General features: G+C 30.5%; 1 protein-coding gene and 1 long non-coding RNA gene across 6 annotated transcripts; one reads left to right on the top strand and one right to left on the bottom strand.

The window, feature by feature from the left end:
* Positions 1-667: 667 nt before the first annotated feature.
* Positions 668-7,928, bottom strand: LOC111713973 (uncharacterized). The gene is made up of 2 exons (XR_002767846.1): positions 7,828-7,928; positions 668-1,056 (listed from the first exon to the last, which is right to left on the bottom strand). It is a non-coding gene; the product is annotated as an uncharacterized LOC111713973 (long non-coding RNA).
* Positions 4,688-17,567, top strand: LOC111713972 (flocculation protein FLO11). 5 transcript variants are annotated; one of them, XM_023488976.1, is made up of 19 exons: positions 4,697-4,961; positions 5,930-5,968; positions 8,283-8,300; positions 8,381-8,493; positions 10,252-10,317; positions 11,240-11,278; positions 11,378-11,410; positions 11,467-11,541; positions 11,888-12,646; positions 12,882-12,944; positions 13,930-13,974; positions 14,286-14,356; positions 14,421-14,496; positions 14,661-14,757; positions 15,423-15,484; positions 15,576-15,658; positions 15,825-15,909; positions 16,558-16,628; positions 17,333-17,567. In XM_023488976.1, the coding sequence occupies exons 1-19, from the start codon at positions 4,919-4,921 to the stop codon at positions 17,400-17,402; spliced, it is 1,908 nt and encodes a 635-aa protein (XP_023344744.1). In that variant the 5' UTR covers positions 4,697-4,918; the 3' UTR covers positions 17,403-17,567. The 5 variants fall into 5 exon arrangements, 3 of the variants coding, with proteins under 3 accessions (XP_023344746.1, XP_023344745.1, XP_023344744.1); XM_023488977.1 differs by lacking the exon at positions 17,333-17,567 and having other exon boundaries at positions 4,691-4,961; positions 15,817-15,909; XM_023488978.1 differs by lacking the exons at positions 16,558-16,628; positions 17,333-17,567 and having other exon boundaries at positions 4,688-4,961; positions 15,817-15,910.
* The last annotated feature ends 8,080 nt before the right edge of the window (positions 17,568-25,647 follow it).

Genomic DNA, 25,647 nt, shown 5'->3' with positions numbered 1-25,647 from the left:
GTCCCAGGAATAATCTTGCCACCTCTTGATCTGAGCTACACTGATTCAGTCTTAAGATTCCTGCTGTTGCCCTATGACCAAATTTAAAGAATTTGAGCGGCGGTTTAAATTTAAGCCGCGGTTTAAATATGGCCCATATAGATTCAGTCTGCTTATAAACAGTCTCATCAATTTTTAAGACCAGGTTGACTTTGAAGTGTTGCTACACCCTTAGCTTAGGTTTTACCGCTCTCACTAATACTTTTCTGTAGCCCTTTACATGTACATTTTAGCACTATAAAACACTTTTGTTAGCCTTAAAATTTTAGAGGGTAATTGGCAAAATTCTCAACGATTTTTGCTTGAGAGCTTGAGACCATTAAATCACAGTGGGTTGGTTCCACTTAAAATTGTATCAAATGTTTTAAGATTTAAGCCGGCGCTTAAATTAAACCGGGTTTTGGCGGATTTAAACCGCGGCTCAAATTCTTTAAATTCCATCTCTGAGCTGAGATTTAAAAGAAAACCTTCTATACGCATAGTTCACTTGGGTCTAAAATTAGACCCAATGATTCTAATTGGTTCTGATTTGACCAATGAGAGAGCTCTGACTTTAAAACGGTTGCAAATCAGCTGATAGATGTAGATTTGCTCAGTGTAAATTTCAAAAACTTAAACTTCGCATATGTATATTATTTCCATTGTGTGTTCATTTATTAAATCTAGACAATTTTAACATTACAGATATTTCATGAGGATTTAAATGTAAAAATATAAAAATATTTAAAAAGTTTACGATCTTTAGCGTTTGGAGACATGAGTCTTCATGAGAGTCGAAAAACCAAGTCGATTGGTTTTTACTAATCCCAAGTCTACCATAAACTCGACTCTTAGGTTGAGCATTACTTGGGCTTAAATAGTTGCTTAGACCGGGTTTTACTTGGATTTAAGCTTTTCAAATCTCAGCTCTCTGAATTCATCATGGTTGTGCTTCTGCACTTTACTATCTGCACACTCTCCAATAGAAGGTGTAGATCATTGTTTGGTACTTTTTGACAGAGGGGGCATACTGTGAACCTAAAATAACTTATATTTGATTATATCTAAGATTTATGACATTGGGTTGCAAAGATATATGGAATTTGTTGCAAAAATTTGGAATTTGGAAAACAAGCGTTGAAAATAACCAATTTGGAAAATTATAAAAATTTCTAGGAATTTTTCTGAAACCTTGAAAAGTCCAAATAAGTTTTTGCACATCGACAGAAACATAAAATGACTTAAATTGCAACCCCTATAGAAAAACTGGCACCTGTCCCTTTGCTAGAATATCGGGAAAATCCCTTTATCTTTTTTTAAAATCTTTATTGAATTTAGTCTCTTTAACATAAATTGTAAAATTATGATAATTAAGTTCATGAATTTAAAACAATGTCTTTGAATATACAACATGAGTTAATTCATTTTATAATTTGATTTTATAATTCTATTTTTTACTTTTATTCAAAATCAATATTTATTGAAAATAAATTCACACATCAATTATAGATTAACCTAGATTTTTTTTAATACCCAGAACTTTGGAAACATCAAAAGAATTTATAAAATGTCTTATTCTAAACCTACCATGATAATAGGATTCTACAGATATTTGTTTTTACAATTGAATAACTATATGGAGCTCTTTAAAGCATATTTCATGGCCATCTATTTATTTTTACAATTACTGAGTAGTAGCTATAATAGTATAAAACCGACGAGGTTATAGTGTATAGACTAGAGGGATGATGTACGCTAATCCTTTACTAATTGTACAAGCCAATGAGAATTCAATTTTCCTTGGTACAAGCCAATGTACTCCACTCTCAATGGTCAATCTGTATATTAAAGTACGTGGGGGGATTACAGAAAATATTTATTTTCACTCAAGCATAAATAGGTTTTCAATCAAAAAAAACTTAATAAAACTTTAGACATAATTTAAACTGTAGATTGTTTGATTATGAAGGCACGAACAAATTTTCTCTTTGAAAGTAGATTATTTTAATCGTGATTTCTCAGAAAATTGACTTGCGGAGTTTGCTAATGAAACAATGGCGGAAATTATAAAAATTCAACACCTTTCGAGCTACACATAAGACTACATTATTGAACAGGTATGAAGGGTACCGTTGTGAATTCGTCATGTACTTTTTTAACTAGAGGGCTTCACCTACGAGAGTCCGATTAAAGGGTTTTAAATCATTTGGAATTAGTGATCTATAAGCCTTACTTCTGCAGTCTTTTACGGAGCAATAGTTCATCGTTACCGAGTCAAATTTCAAATTCAAAACCTTCCCATACACTTGTACTTAGAAAGCGTACTAAATATTTGTGTGAACCATAGCCCTAAAATTACCCTATTGTAAGGTCGACTCTGACAAACTGTACCTCCGTTAGACCCTCCGTCCACTTACCAAACCAAACCTTTCCAAGGCTTTCGCGTAGATTATAGATATAAACAAAAACCTCATGGAGCAAAGTGCATTAAAAGAACCAATTTAAACATAATTTTCAGTGAATCATTTCCAAATAAACAGTGAAATTACTTTAACCAGATAAATATTTATTTCAGAAGAATTAAATTGCTTTAGACTTCAGTTCAGTTCACAACAGTGCCTTTTAAAACCTTTATTTATCGATTCACAACAGCAATAAAATATGATCTCCAAATCCTGCAAAACCTGCTAAACCTAGAGTTTCCAAATCCTGCTAAACCTGCTAAACCTACAAAACCTAGAATTCCAATACCTTTTAAGCCTTTGTTCAATTCTCAATGGTACATGTTTCTAAACCAATTGTTCGATTCACAACAATGTTCATTTATTGATAAAACCTTCAACTGTTTAATCTTTATTAACAATTATTATTTATATGCATGTACGCCAATAACAATTTGTATTTTGTAGGAAACCTCGTTTCTGAAATATACATTTTCAAGAAGTTGTTCTCATCTACAGGGTGTCCCACATCATATTAGACCGTCAACGGGTCTAAATTGCAATTTTCGAGACTAATCAGAAAATTTAATAAGAATGAATGATTTTGAAAAATAACATAAGGCTTATATAAGAATTGTCTTGCAAAAAATGATAAGTTTTTCGAGTATTAAGGGTTTATTTTGGCGTTAAAGATTGGAGATAATATTATTTGATATGGGACGCTCTGTATGTGTGTCTGGTAGAAAAGAGTGTTTTCCTTGCCAATTCGCCTTATTTCCCTCTTTCGAGTATTATTCCTTTTGTTCTGCTCACAATTTGATGTTTGTACTGTATGAATAGGCCATTTTCTCTTAACATCCTTTATCAGTAAACTGTCCTATAAGTGTACACTGTACACTCAGGCGGATATACATGTTGTTAACGGCTAGAAAACGAGATTCTCAAGATGGTATGATAATAAGTCAGCTGAAAATCAGTCGTTGAAGGATATATATTCCCAAGAATATTTTCCGAATGCTACAGCAAAAATCGATAACAAAATTCTCTTTATTTTCTAAAAATGACATATAATTGGGGCCGGGTTAACAATGGTTTGAACAGTACTAAAAGACGTTTTAAACTTCTGAAATAAATGACAATTGATTATTAACGAAAGTCACTTATTCTTTATATGAAAATTATTCTTTGTTTAACTTTTGAAAATAGATTCACAACAAGTGAGGCTTTGTTTACATTTATAACTCCGTCGGAGAGGAGACAGAGGAGGGATTGAAATTGTTTGGTTTGGTGTCTCTGTGAGGGAACCTAAGTTAAAGACAACTTTACAACGGAGACATTCATGTTCATGGTTGACAACATGTATAAAACCCATTGAAAACCTGTCAAGAAGACATTTTATAAATTCTTTTAATAATTCAGAAGTTGTGGGATAAACTGTATGTGCCAAGAGTTAAATTAATAGAGGCAAATATGTAAAGAAAGACAGCAAAGAAAGAAATACAATTTTTTAATTTGTAAATAAACGTTTTTATTTTCTCACAATTTTGTAAATCTGAACAATATTTAGCAATACACGTTAATTTTTAAAACTGTCTTTCACTTTTTCTTTTTCTTTTTGAGCATTTAAAGGGAGTGTCTGGCTAGACATGTTAGTTGAGTTGAGAAATATTTTAGGATTCATTAGAGACCTATCAGACGTTTTTACGGTGCTTATTTGTTCAGCAAGAGATGAAATTCAATCTTTAAAATTTTCATTTGTTAGGATGATTTTGAGAACGGTTCAAAAAAACTATTCAAAGACGACCACGAAAAATGTAACTAATTCTACAGTAACCTAATTTGTTGTTTAGGAACAGGTTGAGAAAATAAAAATTAACTCTTATCATTGAAAAGAAAAATCTTATTCAGTTATTGGTTACAGTAATGTCTCATTGTTCACAAATATTTTTTAGATTTCCTGGAATTTTATTGAAAAGAATTCATTTGAAGAATTTGAAGATATCTGCGAATAAATTCTTAAAGCATAAGAAATTTAATATATTGATGAAAAAGAAATAATAACATTGGTTAGTTTACCGTTTTGCTTAACAAATTTGCACCGTAAAAACGTCTATTAGGTCTCTAATAAATCCTAAAATATTTCTCTACAAAACTGCATTCTCAGCTCAACTACCATGTCAAGGCAGACACTCCCTTTAAAGTTGATTAGTTACGACAAAAAAACACCCCCCACCTCAACATTAAAGGTTTAAGTTTATTTCAAAATGGCAGCTCAAGGATGGATCAATTAGTACGAGGTTTCGCCTCACTACACTTTCATTTGACTTTACAGTAAACACAAGTTGATTTGGGAATTTATAGGAAAACAGTTGACTTCAAAGACAAAAATCAAATATTCAATTAAAGTAAAATTTAAAGAAACTTGACACCAGTCCTACAATAGTTTCCGTACAGGCATAATGCAATTAGTGCTTCTCCTCTGCTTTTTCCAACTGTTTAAAGGTAATTCTTCTGGTATAAAAATACGCTTTTCACGCTCACAGAACATGACAGTTGTAATTTGTATAAAGACATCTTGAAGTTAATCTTGGAGCTTTGGAATAATTTACGGCATTTATTAGTAAACAAAACTTTAGTTAGTTCCAACCGATAAAAATTAAAAATTGCAATTAGCCGTTATATAATTTTAAATGTAAGGACGAACGTCCGTTCCGTTAACGGCATTTTCCGTTTTTTAAATTACCGTTAGTTAACGATTTAAATTTTAGAAGTAAAATTCCGGAGTAATAATCACAAAATTCCCTTTATCCTACAAATCAAAAATGTGGTCTGTCTCTTTTTTTGCTTGTATTATATACCGGATTTCGACAATTTTGATTTTATTTTATAAATTGAAATTTAAACGAAATTCTGAATATCTCCGGTAATATTGACATAAAAAGGTAAACCATATTCTGCTTTGCCAGGACTAGGAGAATGTTGAAATTATTGTTTCAAGTAACATGCATGCACGTAAAAGTAGGTTGACAAATGAATATCAGATTTAATTTCAAAGATCAAAGACTACCTATCAGTCGTGGGACACTTTGTGCGAAATAAATTGCTCCTCAGTTTATTTAATCGGTAAAGTTTGTCGTCTTCGATTTTTGTTTGCAGGTATTTTGAATTTTAGCTGATTTGTAACTGCAAATGTTCATTTATTTTAAATAAATGGTTGAGAATTACAAATCCAGCGAACGATATTTTAGAACAACGCATACTAAAGAAGACGACAAACATCCAATACATTTTAGGTTTCACCGAAGTCATGCTTGTTCCTTAAATGCCATTGCCACTCCCTTTGGAAAATAGGGATAAAAAATACTTGAAAAATATTATCGGTTTAAGCACTTGTCTCAATCACAAACTCGACTTCGCTTTATCTTTGCAACCTGGTGTCGCCAACAATAATTCTAAAATCTTTTATTTAGATAAAATGTTGATAATTGGAGAAAAATTGAATGAAGAAGGTAGGCTATTTTAATATGAGGAGTGTGAAATGTGTATGTTGTAAAAAAAGTTAAGATCGAATGAAATTCACAATTTTTTGTTTCTTTGATTTTAATACATTTTTAAAAAGTAATGGGGTCTAAAAACCATAAAATAAGAATAAAATAACTTGTAAAAATAAATTTTTGATTTTCAGTTTCAGCTGAAAACTACTATAATTTGAGAAATCTTTTAAACGATTTAAATATTATATAAAACTTACACCCCTACCTCTAATTGGACTCAACCCCCCCCCCCCCCGTCGTTTACTTGCACGTGTTTATTGTAGAATGTCTTCATTCATGTTTATTTTATTTTATTCAATATTTTATTATTTAATTTATTAAAACATAAACTATCATTAAAATTTATTACAAAGTATAATTTCTGATTTAAAATATCATATTACTTTATCTGTCTGAGATTCATCTTAAAAATTAAAATATTTTTGAAAAAGAAAAGTTTTTTTTTTGTTATCTTAGTTCTTTATTCCCACAATAAGTAAAAAAACATGGATCAACTTTTTTACACATTTATTTCTTTTTTCGGGGTTTTTCCTTTATTTATACAGTAAAGCTCCTCGCTCATATACAATATACAGCCTACAGGGTGAGTAAAACATACAATATACATTATACAGCCTACAGGGTGAGTAAAACATACAATATACATTATACAGCCTACAGGGTGAGTAAAAAAGGAATTAGCGTTGTTTTTAAAACATTTTTTCTGAGGGTTAATGTTGTTTTAAGTGAAATAAAGTGAATCAAATGCAAAAGCATTTTTTCGAACAAAGAAAAAAATGACCGCGAAACTATTTTTTTGTGACAATTCTTCTTCTTTTTAGAAATGGATTAAAAAAAGGTATATTCCAATATATTCCAAAGTTTCATAAAAATCTTTTAATAAAAAAAGAGTTATTCTGTTAATCAAAGTTTAATTTAGAGTTAGGAGTATTTGTAAATAGTAAATATATTTTGGATATTATATTTTTATTTTATTTTGCGCAGATTTGCATTAACAATTTTTGCGGATTTTGTTATATCTCTTTTATTTGGTCAACAGATTTCTATGAAATTTTGAAACAGAAAAAAAGCCTGATTACTTTCCAATAATTTTCTAAAGAAAAAGTTTTTTTACAAGAAAATGTTCCGTGGTATTTTTTTTTACTATGTACTGAAAACGTTTTTTCATTTTGAAAATCAAATTTTATTTCATAAAAAATTTTGTTATGCAAAACAATACACAATACATTTCGCGTTTTTTTTACTGATACTATGTATATGCTGGCCGAACGGCTGAACCAAATTGGTTAAAATCTAGTTTTTTACCTAAACTTCATATATACTAATTTATATATGTATCTATATAAACAAATATAAAATGAGTAATTTGTCAGTTATAACACCACAATCTTTTTAAAACATTTAATCATAAACGCTGTATACAAACATACAGCGTAAGCACTAATTTCACAGTGTGTCCTGCTAGATTCTATCAATATAGTTTAAATGAATAAAATTTTTTATCACAGATGTTTTGCATATTTAAAAATTCACGATAAAAACTGAAAAATTAGCAATATTTTTTAATGCAGTTAGTCAAATTGAACTAAAAATAAAGGTTGGAGATCAGAAACAAATATGCCAAGATAGCAAAATACCATGTATATCTATATATATGTATTTTGTATGTATACATGCAAAATCTTATATATAAATATTTTTTAAACATTATTATTTCCTACTCAATATCCTGCTACTCCAGTGAACTAAATGTGCTCATTAGGTTAGGAAATTATTTCTTTACGTGTTTTTTTAATATCTATTTTTATAATTACCAGGCTTTTTGGGTACTTCGCGTTCATCTTCTATTTAATCTATTTAATTGTGGCTCTATCTGTGACCATCTTCTCTTTAATCTTCAATAACAAAAAAAGTTCACGGATTTACTAATATTTTTTCGCGCATTTTCAAACTTTTTAAAAAATCAAAAACTTTTAGACACCAATTTTTGTAATTTTGACCATCCATAAACCTTCCTTGGGGTCATTTGAGGTCCCACACAAAATTTGGGCCAGATCTGTTAGGCTGCTTTGACATTGGATGTACACAAACAGACGGACAGATAGACAGACAAGACAAGTAGATATATATAGATGGGCAAATTGTTGATTTGATTTGATTTGATCCGGCATGCTGAATTTGTTAAATTAGAAATGGTCTTATTTCTAATATTTGAGTTTTTATTTTTGTGGTTTAACGTACTTAAAAAAAATAATAATTTATTTTTCAGATGCATCTGGTGCTATTGGTGAGTTATATTTTTTTTAAGAAAAAACTTTTTATATTTTTATTTTTTGTGTTTCATGTTTTTCATGAATCTATATTTAGTAAGAATTGGGAATAGTTATTTTCTTCTGGATGAAACTGATCTAGACGATATCTATCCTCTGTTCACGGATAATTCAGAAACTCAGAGACAAAACAGTTCAACGCAAAAACTGGCAAGTTTTTTTAAAAGTTTTTTTCTTTTTCAGTTTTTTAACAATTGTAGGGTCAAGTTTTTTGTGTGTTATTATTTTTTAGAAGTAGCTGTGCACTTTCAATATAAGCGATCGACTATTCTTTTTTATAAGAATTTGCAACAGTATTATTTTGGTCTTCAGTGCAATAAAGCTTTTTATCAAGAAGGTTCAAGTTTTTGAAGCCTTTTAGCATCCGAAAATTTTATAACACGTCGTGCCAAAATAAAGTAATATACAGTGAAACCCTCAATAACGAATACATCGAAAGAATTCATCAAATGTCGTATTCTTCACTTTCTGATAATGGAATGTTGCAGATATTTAGTTTTTTTTAATAAAATGTTTATATTGAACTCTTTAAAACTGTTCCTGCATATTCATGGATATTTATTTATTTTTGCAAATACTGAAATTTAAGTAATATAGAATAAAACTCATTGAAAAATTGTCAAGACGACATTTGATAAATTCTTCCGATATATTCGTTATTAAGGGTTTCAATGTAGGTTATTTTATTAAATGTGTGTGTACTGCGTACTTGTCTTGGTGCAATGGTTATTTCTAGATAAAAAAAGCTTTTTAGCAAAGCAGAAATAAAAAATGAAAATTAATTTCAATTTTATTTTCATTTAAATAAAAAAAATGTTTAGAAAATCCGGGAACCAGTTAAACTTACAGTACCGTGTTATAATATGTACTAATGTAACAATATAGCACGTCTAAAATAAGATTTACTATAAGTGACCATGTGAGTGATATGGTATACACAATTATAGTTTCATAAAAGTCTTTATGTCCTGGGTGGCCTCTTTTTAATCCATGGTGAACATATCCTAAAACCCATATATTCCCAGCTGAGCTGGGGTAAAATTTTCACTATTTTCTTATGAGTTTAAAAGTAAAATATCACCCCAGCTGAGTACGCCTTTCAATATTTGCGCATTTTTTGCTTTGAAGTAAGTTCCCGCATTCTTTTGAATCATCATCTTCAAGCATTAATATTTGGGATTTTCTTTAATATGTACTAAAAAAAGTTTAAACTTTATATTAGATGTTATATAATTGACGTGTCATTTTTGTGTATTTATTTATTTTGAAAGTGTTAACATTTGAATTCATACTTCTTTCTTTCCAGGGCATAAAATTATCTAAAATCCTACTGGTTGAAGGGGACTCGTAGTCGTAAAGTATTTACGCTAAAAACATTTCTTTTTCTCGAGGGTTCTCAACTGTTTTGATGAGATTTTTAACCCTCGTATACGCTCTCTGGTTAAAAATCTCATCTAAAAGGTCTCAAACCCTCTCGAAAAAGAATACTAATTGTAATTTTATCGTGATTCCGTTTTCTTGTTGTAGATCGTTGCAAAGTGTGTAAAATACAAATTTTCTCAATTTATTTTATTATTAAGAAAAAAGAGAGATAATTAGATCGGTTTGCTTTGGCCTTTGTGTTAATCTTTCATTAAAGCCGGCCTTTTATAATTTTCAATACTATTATAATTGCAGTTTTTTCAATTAATGGTTTAGATGTTTATGATTAGCCTTCTTGTTAGGCTGAAGTTGCTTGTTGATATGTAAGTGTTTATAAACAATGTTCAATTATAATAAATTGAAAAATACAAAATATCAACATGATTAATAAACATTTTGCAAAGGAGAACCAATTACAATTTGAAAAAATGGATGATTTTTTTAAATTCAAAAATATAGTTTTTCAACATTAAATTTGGTATTTAGGAAAAGGCAAAAATACCAGAAGAAAAAGCAGAAAAGCCATCTCAGGGTGATGACTATAATTTGCAGGTAATAACATAATTTTCATATCAATACTTTAATATCAATTTTCACGATCAATTTAATATCAATTTTCACGATCAATTTAATATCAATTTTCACGATCAAAAAAATTTTAGCTTGCTTACAATTTTTCAAAACACAGCAAAAGTCATTGCTAAGACAAAACAGGAGAACTCTAGCTTTTAACACTTAACATTAAGCTGTTATATACAGTGTGGTTTCCATCAAATCAGACAAAAAAGAGTTAAAGATCGTCTTTTATAATTAAAACAGCAGGTGTTAGATTATCCCTAGCCTAGGCCATCTGGCTTTTCACAAATGTGATCTGTCTTGTGTGTGCCTACCAGAGTTCATTGAGATCCAATCTGCAACGAAAAGTTGCATCAGTTTTTAGACTGGGTCATCTTTAAAGTGTCGCATCGCCATGGTCTTTGATTTTACCTATTATACTCACTTATACTTTTGTAGCCCTAGACAAGTGCTCTTAAGAAGTATGTGGCAAAATTTTCATAGATTTTTACTAGAGAGTTTCTTTGGAGCACTGTAAGCTATGGAGAATAATGTTGAGATTGCAGTTGATAAAATAAACACAAAAATATCTGAACATCCTGTATCTTCTTTAGAGATACAGTTGTGAACCCTTTCTTTAATACACAAATTATTATACCCGCAACCTAATTTAACGAATTTGAACTGCCTTCCGCCGGCTCAAATTTAAGTCACCGACTTAAATCCTTCCTGAATCTTTAATTTTGAATCGGTGGTTCAAATTTGAAGCTTCGTAACTCAAATTCATTAAGTCCCTGTAAAATTAGGTTTCCAAATAAATGTCGCAAGAAGAGAACATTAAATTTTCTACTTATATTGTCCTGGTTTTTGAGATTTGAGATTTTTGAGGTTTTAAATGGTAAACCTAAGATTTTTTCAGATACCCACTGAACCTTCCTCTACTCGTGGATACAGCAAGTTAATTCAAATTATTTTTATCTTCATAAGATATAATTTTTACATTTAAAATAACATAATAAAATAACGTCAAGTATATTAATATCATATTTATTTATAGAATGATACAAAGCAGATCAATGCAATTTCTCAGGTTTTAAAATTTTCCTTAAAAATTCTAGAATAAGATGAAAAAACATGTTTGTTTAGGACTCATCGGGGATAGATCTTTTGTTGAGAGAACATCTGCCCGGTCAGCACAAATCACCTGACCTCACAACAAAGGTCAGTGTTCAAAATTTGAAAAAGGAAAAGAGTTTATGCCACAAACTCTATTTTAATCCTTATATCGTTGCAACCCGATGTCGTAGACCTTAGATATTTTTAAACTATAGTAATTTTGTTCGATCAAAAAGTCTAAGTTTGAAATATCAGAAATTTACACCATCAGGTTTGCGAAGACATAGGAATTAGAACATTCAAGTTTGTGGAAAAAATTCCGTTCCTTTAGAACAAAATTATCAATCCTTTCACTTGTGATTGGTACAGAACAAAATGTATGTTTATTTTTACAACAATCAATGTATTACGACATTAGATAAACATTTTTTACAAAGAAACAAATGTTTAGGGTTCTACTGTCGGTATGGTTACTACTGATATGAAACAGGAAATAAATGTAAATGATCGGAAACCTAGGTTTCCAAAATCTACTAGTCCTGTTCCACAAGAAACCACGGAAACAACCACGGATGTTACTGGATATTCTAAAGGAACTACGCCAGCTTCAGCTACTGCACCAGAAAATACTTCTTCACCATCAATTGAGTCAACTTCAGTTTCTTCCTTAGAATCTACTTCAGTTCCTTTGGAAGAAACTACTTCAGTTCCTTTGGAAGAATTTACTTCAGTTCCTTTGGAAGAAACTACTTCAGTTCCTTTGGAAGAAACTACTTCAGTTCCTTTGGAAGAAACTACTTCAGTTCCTTTGGAAGAATTTACTTCAGTTCCTTTGGAAGAAACTACTTCAGTTCCTTTGGAAGAATTTACTTCAGTTCCTTTGGAAGAAACCACTTCAGTTCCTTTGGAAGAAACTACTTCAGCTTCTTTGGAAGAATCCACTTCAATCCCTTTGATTGAGTCTACGTTAGATCCTTTATCAGAAACTACATCATCATCAACCACTAATCCTGCTAATATCTCTGAAACCGCTTTAGCAGCAAATGTTACAATTCCGGAAGGAGATAATGTAACTGTTTCATATCCAGATAATTCTACAGTTACTTTTCATTACCAAGAAAAGAAACCTGAAAATGATACAACAATCGTGCCTGGAGAGAAAACAAATGAAACGTCTGCTGAAACGACCACAACATCAACACTGGCACAGGTCACAAAAAAAGATAAAAATCTTCTTTTTCTTAAAATCGATATGTCTTCTATATGCAAAAAGAAGTATTCTTTTTTTGTTTAATTGTCCTATCATAACTTATGAATCACTAGACCGATTTCCTTAAAATTGGAAAACAAAATTGTTCCGTTTTGACGTTTATTGGATACAAGCGGTCAGACAGACAAGCAAAGTTGATAATAGATTATGCATAATTATGTTAATTTTATTTTAGAATGGATCTGACGCTAGTACAAGTTCTTCTCCAACTGTAAAGGGATACGAGTCTATTATCAAAGTAAGTTACTTTCAAAGTATAGATTTTGATTTTTTATATTTATTTAATTTACAAAATTTCAAACATCTGTATACAGTTTTTACAGTAGTTAAATTATATTCAATTACAAATTACACGTTGTACAATACTTAAATAGTTAACTTCTTGAATTAATTAAAATAATCAAACTTCCAAATATAATCTGAAAAATCAACTTCCTAATAAGATCTGTAAAATCAAACTTCCTAATGTATAATCAGTAAAATCAAACTTTTTAATGTTATCTGTAAAATCTAACTTCCTAATATATAATCTGTAAAATCAAACTTCCTGATATAATCTCTAAAATCAAACTTTCAAATATAATCTGTAAAATAAAACTTCCTAATATAATCTGCAAAATCAACTTTCCTAATATAATGATATAATCTGTAAAATCAAATTTACTTATATAATCTGTAAATCCAACTTCCTAATATAATCTGTAAAATCAAACTTCCTAATATAATCTGTAAAATCAAACTTCCTAATATATAATCTCTAAAATCAAACTTCCTAATATAATCTCTAAAATCAAACTTCCTAATATAATCTCTAAAATCAAACTTCCTGATATAATCTCTAAAATCAAACTTCCTAATATAAAATCTCTAAAATCAAACTTCCTAATATAATCTGTAAAATCAAACTTCCTGATATAATCTCTAAAATCAAACTTCCTGATATAATCTGTAAAATAAAACTTCCTAATATAATCTGCAAAATCAACTTATCTAATATAATCTGTAAAATCAAATTTACTTATATAATCTGTAAATCCAATTCTTCCTGATATAATCTGTAAATTAAAACTTCCTAATATAATCTTCAAAATCAACTTCGTAATATAATCTGCAAAATACTAAAAATGTTTTCTTCAATGTGAGAATGATTTAAAAATGCATGTGCTCATTTTTCCCCTCTAGATGTAAAATGTTTTTTTGTTGTTAATAGTTGTGTTGTTTAGGATAAATGTGAATATCCAGCAGATCATATATTCTGCAATTTGAAGGTATTTTGCAAAAATAAATTTGATTTATAATTTGTACAAAATTTAATAATTATGAGAAAAGGAAATTTCGAATCCATGTATTTTTGCAACCTAACGGTGTAAAAACTTGGTTCATTTGATCTAACATAATTCATAGTTTGAAATATCTTAGATCTACGACATGGGCGTCAAAGATACAGTGATAAAAAATCAGAGTTTGTGGCAAAGAATCAATTTCTTTTATTTTGTTTGCAAATTTACAAGAAACTTTAAGAGATTGAAGTGTTAAAACTAATTATTCCGTTAACATTTTTTTATTTCGTTTTTTCCAGGAGCCAGCACCCGAATGCAACATAATATATAACAATATGTCTCAAGATCTTCAAAACAAGATACTAGATAAGTATGTTTGTTCATTTTTATTCATTAGTTTAAATTAACCTTTTGATTTTGATCTGTTCGTGTAGGCACAATCAGCTCAGGAGACAGTTTGCTAAGGGAATAGATACAAACATGAAGCCAGCTGCGAACATGAAGAAATTGGTGAATAACATCATAAAAAAGAATTATTTTCCAAAAAAGCATAAAAACAAAACAAAAAAAATCAATCTGAAAATTGATGGTTCGATAGTATACTCAGATAAAGGTCTAGATACCATTGTGAATCGGACATACAACTCTGTGATTTTAACTTTATTTTTGTTAAGGTTTGGGACAATGAATTAGCAGCCAGTGCACAGCTATGGGCAGATCAGTGTACTAATAAGCATTTACCTTTTGGGTTTCAGAAACTAAATGATTCAAGTAAGATCAAAAGTTATAATTTTGTCACACCATTAGATAAATACACGATTAAGTTCTGGATATAGGCTTGACATTCATGGTAACGCGTTGTGCTTTAAAGAGGTTATACAGAATTAACTATTAACATTTTGTTAATTGCATTTTTATACCAATAATTTTTAAATAGTTTTTTCATGAAATTTTTAAAGAAAAAACGTGCTTAAAAAAAGCTAAAAATAAGTCTGAATAAATTCTGCACAGTTGTCATAAGATTTGATTTCGTGAAAATTTTATTGGCACACCATAATATCAAAATGTTGTGTCAAATAGTACTGTGGACGTTAGTACCTTTTTTAAATTCTAAAAATTGAATTTAAGTAGCTAACAGTCTTAGGTACTTTCCCAAAGGCTTTTTTCTTAAGGGTGACTTCCCAAAGGAAAACTTCCCAAAGGACAACTTACCTAGTGGCAACTTCCCAAATGTAAATTGGAGGTTATGTTTGGCCTTTGCAAAAGGGGGCCGAGCGCTGTGACTAGAATATGCTAGGGTCTGACTGCTGCGTCTAGAACAGACTTGGGAAGTTGCAGCTTAGGAAATTAAACATTTTGGAGGTTGCTACTAGGGGAAGTACCAAACATTCTTCCTGATTTTGTGTGTTTGTTAATTTCTAATTGTTCTTGTTTAGTTAAAATGAACACTGAGAACTTATACCATATCTCCGGTTCAAAAAGTTTGGATTATTCTTCAGTTGGGTAGAATTATTTATTTTTCAATTGAAACAGTTTAATCTTGGAAATATCAACAAATTTAGAATAATTTATAAATTTAAACAATTTAGTTGGAAAAGAAGTTGAATAAGGGAATACAGGCCTGGTATGATGAAATAACTTTGTATGAATCTCCTAATAATGAAAAGTTTATGTAAGTATTTAATTTGTAAATTTTGTAAATTTTGTAAATTTTGTAAAACACAAATCTGTTGCTTTTTTGGATTTTTTAGTTACACCCGAGAGGGGTTTCCCTAATACATAATACAAATATTGATAAAATTTGAAAAGTTGGAGGATGATGTTTCATAGTTTGCTAGGACCGGGGACAATTCATACCTACATTTCTCGGCCATTGTTTGGGCAGACAATCAGCTGATGGGATGTGGTTTGGCGCATTTTCAGGTGAAACAAAAACACGTTGAATTTTCATATTTGACTTTCAACTCTGGGCTGGTGTTTATCTCACCCTAACGTTTAAACCAGTTCAACGTATAATGTTAGAGAAAAATGTTAAAACATTTAAACGTATTAGCTTTAACATAATTAAATGTGCAATTAGTCGTAAAACTTATTTCAAAGGAAGAAAACGCAAAGCAAAGTTATTTCCTCTGAATAGAAAAATTACAAAAGAAGAAAATTTTCCCGATTTTTGTAAATAACTATTTTATTGGTTCGATCGTTACATATTTATCATACTTTGTTATTGTTCTTTCACAAGTTTTTTTTTCCAGATTTTTAAATTTCTTGCGTCTAGACTTAAAACAGGCCTTATATTACTAAAAACAAATTTTATTTAGATATTATTAATTCTAAAAATAAAGGAATTGAGTCTTTGCTATAATCTCTGATTTTCTAACCCCTATATCTTTGCAACCTAATGGCGTAGACCTTAGATATTTCAAAATATGAATTCTGTAAGATCGAATAATGTAAGTTTGAAATATCAAAGGTTTACATGATCCAGTTGCAAAGATATAGTAATTAGTAAAAACTAAATTCCTTTGTAAACCAAAACTATATACAAAATACGATATGAAAAATGTTTTTTAGGAAAAAATGTTTTCTACCCTGTTGGTTTGTCATTATGATATCGGGAATATCGAGACCTATGAATTTTACAAGTAAGTTTAATCTTATCTTAAATTTACCAAATGTTTATGTTTTTTTTTCTTCAATTAATGTGTTTATTATACTTAATTTAGCCTTTACGAAATCCGATTTAAAAAAGGTTTTGTTTAAAACAATATTTAATAGTGTGTTAATTCAAATGTTAAAGTTTCAAAAACGCAGTTTCTTATTTATATTATTTTAAAGCTTTATGAAAACAAATCAGCATTACACATTAAGTAAGATAGATACAATGGTTTGGGTTTATTGAGTGAATATCATTTGAAATTGCACTAAAACATAATTTTTTTTAAACATACAAATTAAATTGTTGCTTCTGTCTTAGATTTTATCAGATTGATTTTGATGATTATATAGATTTAACTAAGCCAACAAATATATTTGAAAATTTCTTTTGATCTAAAATCGCGTATTGAGCAGTTGACAACTTTTTTGTTTTTGTGTTTAACATAGATTAACAATTAACATTAGGAATTGATTAACTTTCGGAGTTTTCCTAAAATATGAGTGTTATTATTTAATACAAAAGTGTGTGTTCTACCCATTTCTTATTAAGCTATTTAATATTTCTTGTTTATTTTTCGTTAATCTATTTTCAATGTTTTGAAAGTAACAAAAATCGATGCCTTCTTCTATCGCTAACCTGATTTTCATGTTTTGTTCTAAACAAAACTAAAATTTTAAATAATATTTTCAGGGCTGGTGCCCCCTGTTCTAGTTGTGAGGAAGGATACATATGTGATGATGGTTTATGTTCTAAACAGTAGAATAATGTACTCTGATGTACTGATTACATGCAGTACATATTGTACTACAGCTGAAATACTTTGTTCCATGGACTTTCTGTTTTTTAAAATTTACTAGATTTATTTATGAATGCATTCAATCACATATTGTTTATTATCAAGAAAATAAATATTGGAAATTTTTTATTTTGTGTATTTATTAAATAAAGACTGCACGCACTGTGATCTAGCCAGGTTTAATTTGTTGCAGAAAATTATGGTTTGTTTTAGTGTAAATTACATAAAAAATAATGATAACGATATATAAATTTTAACTGTAAAAATATAATCGATTCTGTCATGAAAATCAGAATTAACTGTTACAATTCTATGAAAGGATCATCTAATTACAAAAATTTGAAATTTCTGTTTGTCTGTTCGATCATAACTCATAAACCCCTTGACCGATTTGCCTAAACTGGGAAGACCCAAGGGAATGTTCTTAGCTTTATTTTGAAATTCTAAATTGAAATCGTAATTCGTAATTTACGACCAAGCGCGGGTAAATGGCGGGAGTAACTATGAGTACCCTGAGCAATGCTGGGTTCTGAAGCTAGTTTTTAATGAAATAATATGTATTTTTGAGAGGGGGGATCTCCCCCCCTTTTTCCCGTTCAATGCCCCAGCTCTGAAGTTCCCCCCGGTCAACGTGTTCTGATGTTGACATGTGCTTGAAATAAATGGATTTTCTATCTTTCTAACTACTCATATAATGGAGGGAGGGGCAGTATACAGGGGGTCAAACAAATAATGATCGTAGTGAAATATACAGGGGGTCAAACAAATAATGATCGTAGTGAAATATACAAGGGGTCAAACAAATAATGATCGTAGTGAAATATACAAGGGGTCAAACATATAATGGAGGGAGGGAAATATACAGGGGGTCAAACAAATAATGGAGGGAGGGAAGTATACAGGGGGTCAAACAAATAATGGAGGGAGGGAAGTATACAGGGGGTCAATCAAATATTGGAGGGAGGGAAGTATACAGGGGGTCAAAGAAAAAATGGAGTGTGAGCAGTATAAAGGGGGTCAACCAAGTAATGGGGGGAGGACTGTATACAGGGGTTCAATCAAATAATGGAGGGAAGGAAGTTTACAGGGTGTCAAACATATAATAGAGGGAGGGCTGTATACAGGGGTTCAAAGAAATAATGGAGGGAAGGAAGTAAACAGATAATGTCGATGGGCATCATTTTTGGTGTTTGACCCAATAGTGCACCTGTCTCTTTAGTCTTTACACCCACCAACCCCCTGGCTACGGGCCTGAAAGATGAATAAATTCAAATACCACGCAACCTCTATCTTTTGTTTTAATAAGAGGTTGCGTGGGAAATTTTTGGTTACGAGCAAGGAATAAAATTAAAGAGGACTGCACACTGTAAACTAACACAATGAATTATATATTCTGATTAAGTACTTAGGAGATACCTATGTTAGAATTTGGAAATTTGATTGTTTTGAATTCTCGGTTCTGTACAAAAGTGACTTGCGCATTTCTATGCTGCAGGAAAGCACACTACAGGAATTAAACATTTTTAAACGTCTAGAAACTTCGCATTATTGATCAGTTGAAGGTTTTAAGAGTATCATTGTAAATAAGGCATATCGTCTTTGCATAAAGGGTCACTTAAATTTAGGCTTATAGTCTCTTTAAACATGTATGCATTTTGTTATTTGATGCATTTTCTGTTCCCAGGACCTTAAACAATTTTTTATTACGTAAAATTGACATTTCCTTAAATACCTCTACCACCTCTACTTTTACTGAGAATCCAGATTAGAAAATAATAAATTTTTAAATGGAAAAGAATATTTCATTCATTCTTAATAAAAGAAAAGATTACAAGGTGCCGTAGTGAAATTAGGTGTACAGTCTCTTTAAAGTTAAATTGGCCTGCTAGGGTGCATGCAATATTATGAACCTCCTCCCTTAGTTTACACTTTTTGCTTCATCAGCAATATCTTAGTTTAGCTAATTAATATTGAAACACGAAGGTAGGAATCCTCCCCCGTAAAATCAAGATGTAAGCACCGGCTCTAATTTTTAGTGTTTGACAACTAGTTGCAGACTATGATGATACAAAAAAAGCATAGCATTTGTCAACTGCTCAAAAAAACAACATTTTTACACCTTTTCATGGTCGATTCAAACTGTTATGGAGAGTTCCATAGTTTTTCAAGACTGGGTCATCTTTCAGGTGTAGCAGCCCTTTGCCTCAGTTATTCACTTATACATTTACATTTTTAACTTCAGTTTTTAAAAAGTAATTGGCAAAATTCTCATAGATTATTACGTGACAGCTTGTAACTTTTGGATCATAAATGACAATTGCATGAGAGATGACAAAAAGTGCCTTTCAACAAAACAACAAAATTTGGAAAAGAAAATCAAACCTAAATTATATCAATATTAATCAAAATGGTCGTTTCAATATATTTTGTAATTTTTTCTTGTTTTATTAGTTTTACACCGTGTTAGTCTGCAACATGTCAACATTTACAATATTGTATTTACGCTTTCCTACTCTTAATACGATCATGGATTTTTATAATACTATGCTTCAATGGCGCTTCGCGCCACCCTTTCTTAACTGTTGCTTTAACGGCAACAATTTTTATTTGAGATTGTCAAAACTGAAGTAGCGTAATTGTATTCGTGGATTTTTCTCTGATTTCCAATTTCCAAACCAAAAAGTGAAAGTATTCACCACAAACTATAATTTTTTTATCTTTGCAACCCGATGTAGTAGAGCTTTAATATTTTAAACTATGAATTCAGTCAGAGCAAAATGTTTAAGTTTGAATTTTTAAGGTTTATACACTGCATGTAAAGATGTAAATTTAATTAGAAAATTGGGATTTGTTCCAAAAACTCAGTTCCTATATAGTATACATAGAACCAATCTGGTCCAATATACTATATAGTATAAATAGAACCAATCAGGACCAATATACTATATAGTATACATAGAACCAATCTGGTCCAATATACTATATAGTATACATAGAACCAATCTGGTCCAATATACTATATAGTATAAATAGAACCAATCTGGTTCAAAACATTTATATAAAATGGTACAATTTCAAATGAAAATGGCTGTAAGCACAATTTCACCGGATGAAAATGCTCGATTCAGAACAAAATGACCTCAAAAGCTTTGTCTGATCAAGTATAAGTTAAATATTAATAATCATAATTTTGAAAAAGGATTGTTTTCAATTGTGGTTTCTCTATCAAAATGACTTGCACATTTATGCTACAGGAAAAATATAGAAATTATCAGAAGGAAGCACTTTTAAACTTTTAAATAGAAAAACGGAAATATCTTCTATACCCTAAGAGAAAAGAATATATATTAGAGAGGAATTTAGAAAATCCCTTAGTATGAATTTTGCAGTCCCTTTCAGCCTGAAAGGGAGTTCAAAGTGTACAAATCATGTAAATGTTCACAAATTATATGCAGTAGAGTACATTAATACAGTATGTTCCCTAGACTATCCATTTCAATTTCGAATTTTTTAAAGCTGTTAAATAAACTTTATAAATGAATTAGGTAAATAAAAAATAATTGATTTGTAGTTATAACGGAAAATCATCTTTTGTAAAGTAAAAGGCATAGAGCCTATGTGAAATGATCATTGGTCAATTATGAAACCAACCTATTTCATAATTTGGTTTTCTTTTAACATTAATTTTAGATTTTCTATAAAATAATGTTCCAGGGCCCAAAAGGTTATATGGCGAAAATATGTGAAGTACACCTGCAGTATGGAAACAGTACAACAAAATGGCCGTTTTACACTTTTTTCTAGTAAATTCCCCTGAAATATATATTCTATTCTCTATGCTTCTTCCTTATTGATGAGATAAATGTTTCGATGCCGGATACCGCTGTGAATGCTGTGAATCGGATATTTTCATATACCATGAAGGACGACGTGAAAATACGCTTACAGTCCCTTTAAATTTATTATGATATCTACATTATTCTAATGTTGTATGGATCTTGCAGCTGAAACTCCAAAAATTAATGTCACGCTCATTTAGAGCGAAATTGTTCTCTTGTACGGGGGGGGGGGGTGTTATACACCCCGAGTAATATCATGTTAATTTGGTGATTCTTGTTGTTTGGCATTTCTGCATTACGGGGTTTGAAGCAACGTCAAGTAAGATTGAAATCCTATATGGTTTCAATAGGATATAAAATATATATGTTTGTAACCGGATTTTGCTTATTTCATATGCGTGCATAAAATCAAAACTGGAGGCCGGAGCAAAGAGGTCACAAAGTCCTCGCAGTAATAAAGCATGATTTTGCTACTTTCTAGTTTACAGCATCGGCAAATATTACGAAAAATTTACTTTTTTATCAATTATAAAAATCCTAATTCTAGAAGTAGTTTTTCACCTTCAACTGCTAGTAATAATAAACACTACTTTTTGAATAACTCATTAGTTTAATAAAAAACTGTTATATTTAAAAGCAAAATTCTTGTTTACATAATTTATGTGATTATTTTAGTTCATAATTAGGGAGTTCTGAACAATTCGGCAAAAACCTGTCCGAATATTTTTCATTTCCTAGATTTCAAAATGTGAAACCAAAGAGAGAAAATGAGACTGCGATGCATTTTTAGAACAGAGTTTTTTAGCCCTTGTTTTAAAAAAAGGTTGTTTTGCAGATTTACAAGTAATATGAGTACAAACAAGCTGTACAGTAAGTTGTACTCGTTACGGAAATTATCAAAATGATTTAGTTACTGGGATTTCTGAGTAATCTGAGTACATGCACAGTGCACGGTAAGCTGTACTCTGTACGGAAATATAAAATGTTTTAGCAGATTTCTCTAGTTTCTAACTCGGCAGATGTCGGCTAATGCATTTAACCATTTAATACATATGTCTTGGGGACACACAACTTTTTAAAACAAAAAAATCGAATATTGTTTAATATTTACAATTTATCAAGCTAGGTATCATATCATGTTGATTTAAATTCATCAGAAAGGGTTATTTTTAATAATATCTGATCAAATTGTGCAAAAATAAACAAAAATCAAGTATCAGAATTCAGATGCAATTTCTTTCTTCTACTGAACTTCATTAGCTGTCCAATATCGCCAATTCTAAAATTGCCGGGAAACATTTTCTTATTGATATCAAGCCGCAGTACTTGGCTCCTAGCATGAACTAGCCGTAATTCTCGACCCCTAGCCTGTCATAGCCCCCATGGTTTCTAAAAGTTACTCCCGCCGTTTACCCGCACTTGAACGATTTCACCGGAAAACTAAATTTTCGCTATTAAAGTCGACCCACTCAACTAAGAATCTCAAAACCAAGCTAAGAACATGCCCGTGGGTCTCCCGAGTTCCCCAATCAAAATTTGAGGCAAATAGGTCCCTAGTTATGACCGCACAAACAAACGGGCAGACACCCAAACAGAGATTACAATTTATATAAATAGATCAATAACATAAAATGTATGAAATTTAAAATCTTAAAAATTATTTACTTTTTTCTCGGTCATCTGTGTGCTAATGAAAAATTATTATATCCTGAAGGAAACGGAAAATTGTGACATTTTTAAGTTTGTGAAAAATAGAACTCATTAAGAGGATTATTTAAAAATGTATAGGCAGCACCCCCCGTAGATGTTACTGGAAAAAGGGGAAGGGGGGAGGACGGAGAGGGAGAATAAATGAAGAAAGGAAGAGAGGGATGCGCATGGGGGAGGGGGAAGGCGGGATGAGCAAGGGGGGGAGTAGCCTGAATCCTAATTCCTAAAAAATGGAACTATTTAAATTTTTCAAACAATCTCAAAATGCCTGCTTTATTTGGACACATATCTTTCTTATCTATATATCTACAGGGTGTACCATTAACTTATAGGGAAGTATTTGACAACTTTAAAATCGTCTCTGCTCTGCGCAGCATGATTTTAAAACAATTAGCGCCATAGTTTTACGAGATTTACTTAATCTTCAAATTTCAGGGGTTTTTTTTAACGTTGAATCTATATATTTTTTCCTCAATTATATTTAGTTGTATTCATGTATAATATATATATATATATATATAATATATAATAATTATATTTAAAAATAGAATTAAATCAAAATTATTCTCACATTTACGCATTTTTTACCCTCTTTCAGTTGGGTTTCACTTGAATATATTTTTACATTTTCAGAATTTTTGAGATTCCTGCAATTATGAAATTTCTGATCAAAATCGTAAATTTGAAATTTATAGGGTCATTTAGGATTTAGGTCAAGTCAGGGATATGTGAGATGGGTAGGGAGGAGCTGTTTAAAAATCTAATTAAAAACTTTACCTCTAAATTATCTTAATTCAAATTTTGCGTTATACCTTTAATGAAACACGCTCAGATTTTCAGCTTCGTTTTCTGTTTTTCGCAGATTTATCATTAGTTTTATCTTTTCATTAATATATCTTTCATTCCCTGGACTCAAACAGAGGGATATCTATACCTTATGGGAACATGCACTAGATAATGACGCCTGTATGCGACAATCTATGATCATAATGACAGATAAGTCCGTAATTACAACACATGAATAATAATAATCTATCTCCCAGTCCCTCCATACTTGTTGGCCCCGGCAGCACGTGTTGTGTGTATCTAAAGCGCATTATTTCCGGTGAAGATGCCGCGTTTAATTATTCCCTGCACGTGTACTGTGCTCCAGTAATGGATTCTGGTCGTCGTTATTCGTTTATTGCGGGGATAATATCCGTGTCAACGAATAGATTAACTTTATTCAATGTCAAGGATCAATGAATTAATGATAAAGGTAGATAAAAGATGGTTAACAAGTAATTGTTCATTATAGGATATAATAAACTTTTGAACAATAGGGCATTAATTAGAATTATTCCCATGAGAATTAGAAATAAACATTGTATTGTTAATTATTTCAAAGGACTGTATTTAAATTTATTTTATAAAGTGGTATGTCTGATTCACTTTAAACCTTTTTTGTTTTAGAATGAATAAGGTATCAATGTTTTTTTATTATTAAAATTCATTATTTCTACTTGTGGGTTTATGAATAATACGTTGACTTCCAAAACATGCTGCAAAAATAATAAAAAAAAAATAATAAAAATAAAATTACGCCTATGATAGTCCCAGCAAAATATCTGTAAAATAAAAAAACATAAATTTTATGAAAAGTATTTTTTAACAATAAATTTGAGTAATTGAACTTTATTAAATTCAAAATATTTGACAATTGCTATTAATTTGTATAGTATTATAAAAAAGATGGCACTTACAAACACACAAATATGTAATTATCTTATTAAAATCTTGATGATAATCCGAACCAAGTATGTTGGAAAGAATGTGAAGCCAATTGGGGTGAGACAGCTTTTTAGGAATGTCTATTGATTAAAGATATGCACTCGTCATCATCATAACACAGATTCCACAAATTCTCCTACCCTGACCTTGGGTAAAAAAATCTGTGAAATGTTCGCGGAAAATCCACGAAATACGACAAATTTGTCGAATTTTTGGGGTTGAGTCTCAGCTGCATAGTAGACGTGGAAATATGAATATGAAATTCTTAGGGAATCCCCGTACTTTCTCTCATTCTTGGGAGTTCTAGAAATTTCTAAAATATTTGATAGTTTCAAAACTTCTAAATATGCATTCATGGTGATCATTATTCTTTTTATATAAAAGTGCAGAAATAAATGCATAAAACGCCTACTAAAAACATTAAAGGAAGATGACTTAGAGTAATTGTTATTTTGATATTCATATTTCTTTATATTTTACCTACTGATCTGTATAATAAAACAAGACATTCGTATATATGTTCCCTATAGCCGGCCAAACGGCTGGACCGAATGGGCTGACATTTTTTGTGGACGCTCATGGGTAGCCTGGGGGTGACAAAGACTAAAAAACGAATATTTAAAAAAAAATAATCTCTTGTTTAAAATGAAATCAAATCAGTTATAAAATGGTGTTGGAAAGTTTCAAATGACCTTTCGTTTAACAATAGTAACAGTTATAAGAAGCTATATCGTTGATTTTTTCTATCTTGAAAAGAAGTAAATTCTGTCAATTTGATATCTTGTCTTTTCTGTATAAATTTTCGAGTCAATTTCTTAGGTTCTCCCCTTGTATCCAGGTATCCAGGTGTATATTAGGTACAAGTTGTAAATGTCCCAACTCCCCCCCAC

This window comes from Eurytemora carolleeae, unplaced genomic scaffold (genome assembly GCF_000591075.1).
Source record: "Eurytemora carolleeae unplaced genomic scaffold, Eaff_2.0 scaffold832, whole genome shotgun sequence".
In the NCBI taxonomy this organism is placed as follows: domain Eukaryota; kingdom Metazoa; phylum Arthropoda; class Copepoda; order Calanoida; family Temoridae; genus Eurytemora; species Eurytemora carolleeae.
Note: the sequence above shows the minus strand (reverse complement) of the source record. Positions and strands in the feature narration are given on the sequence as shown.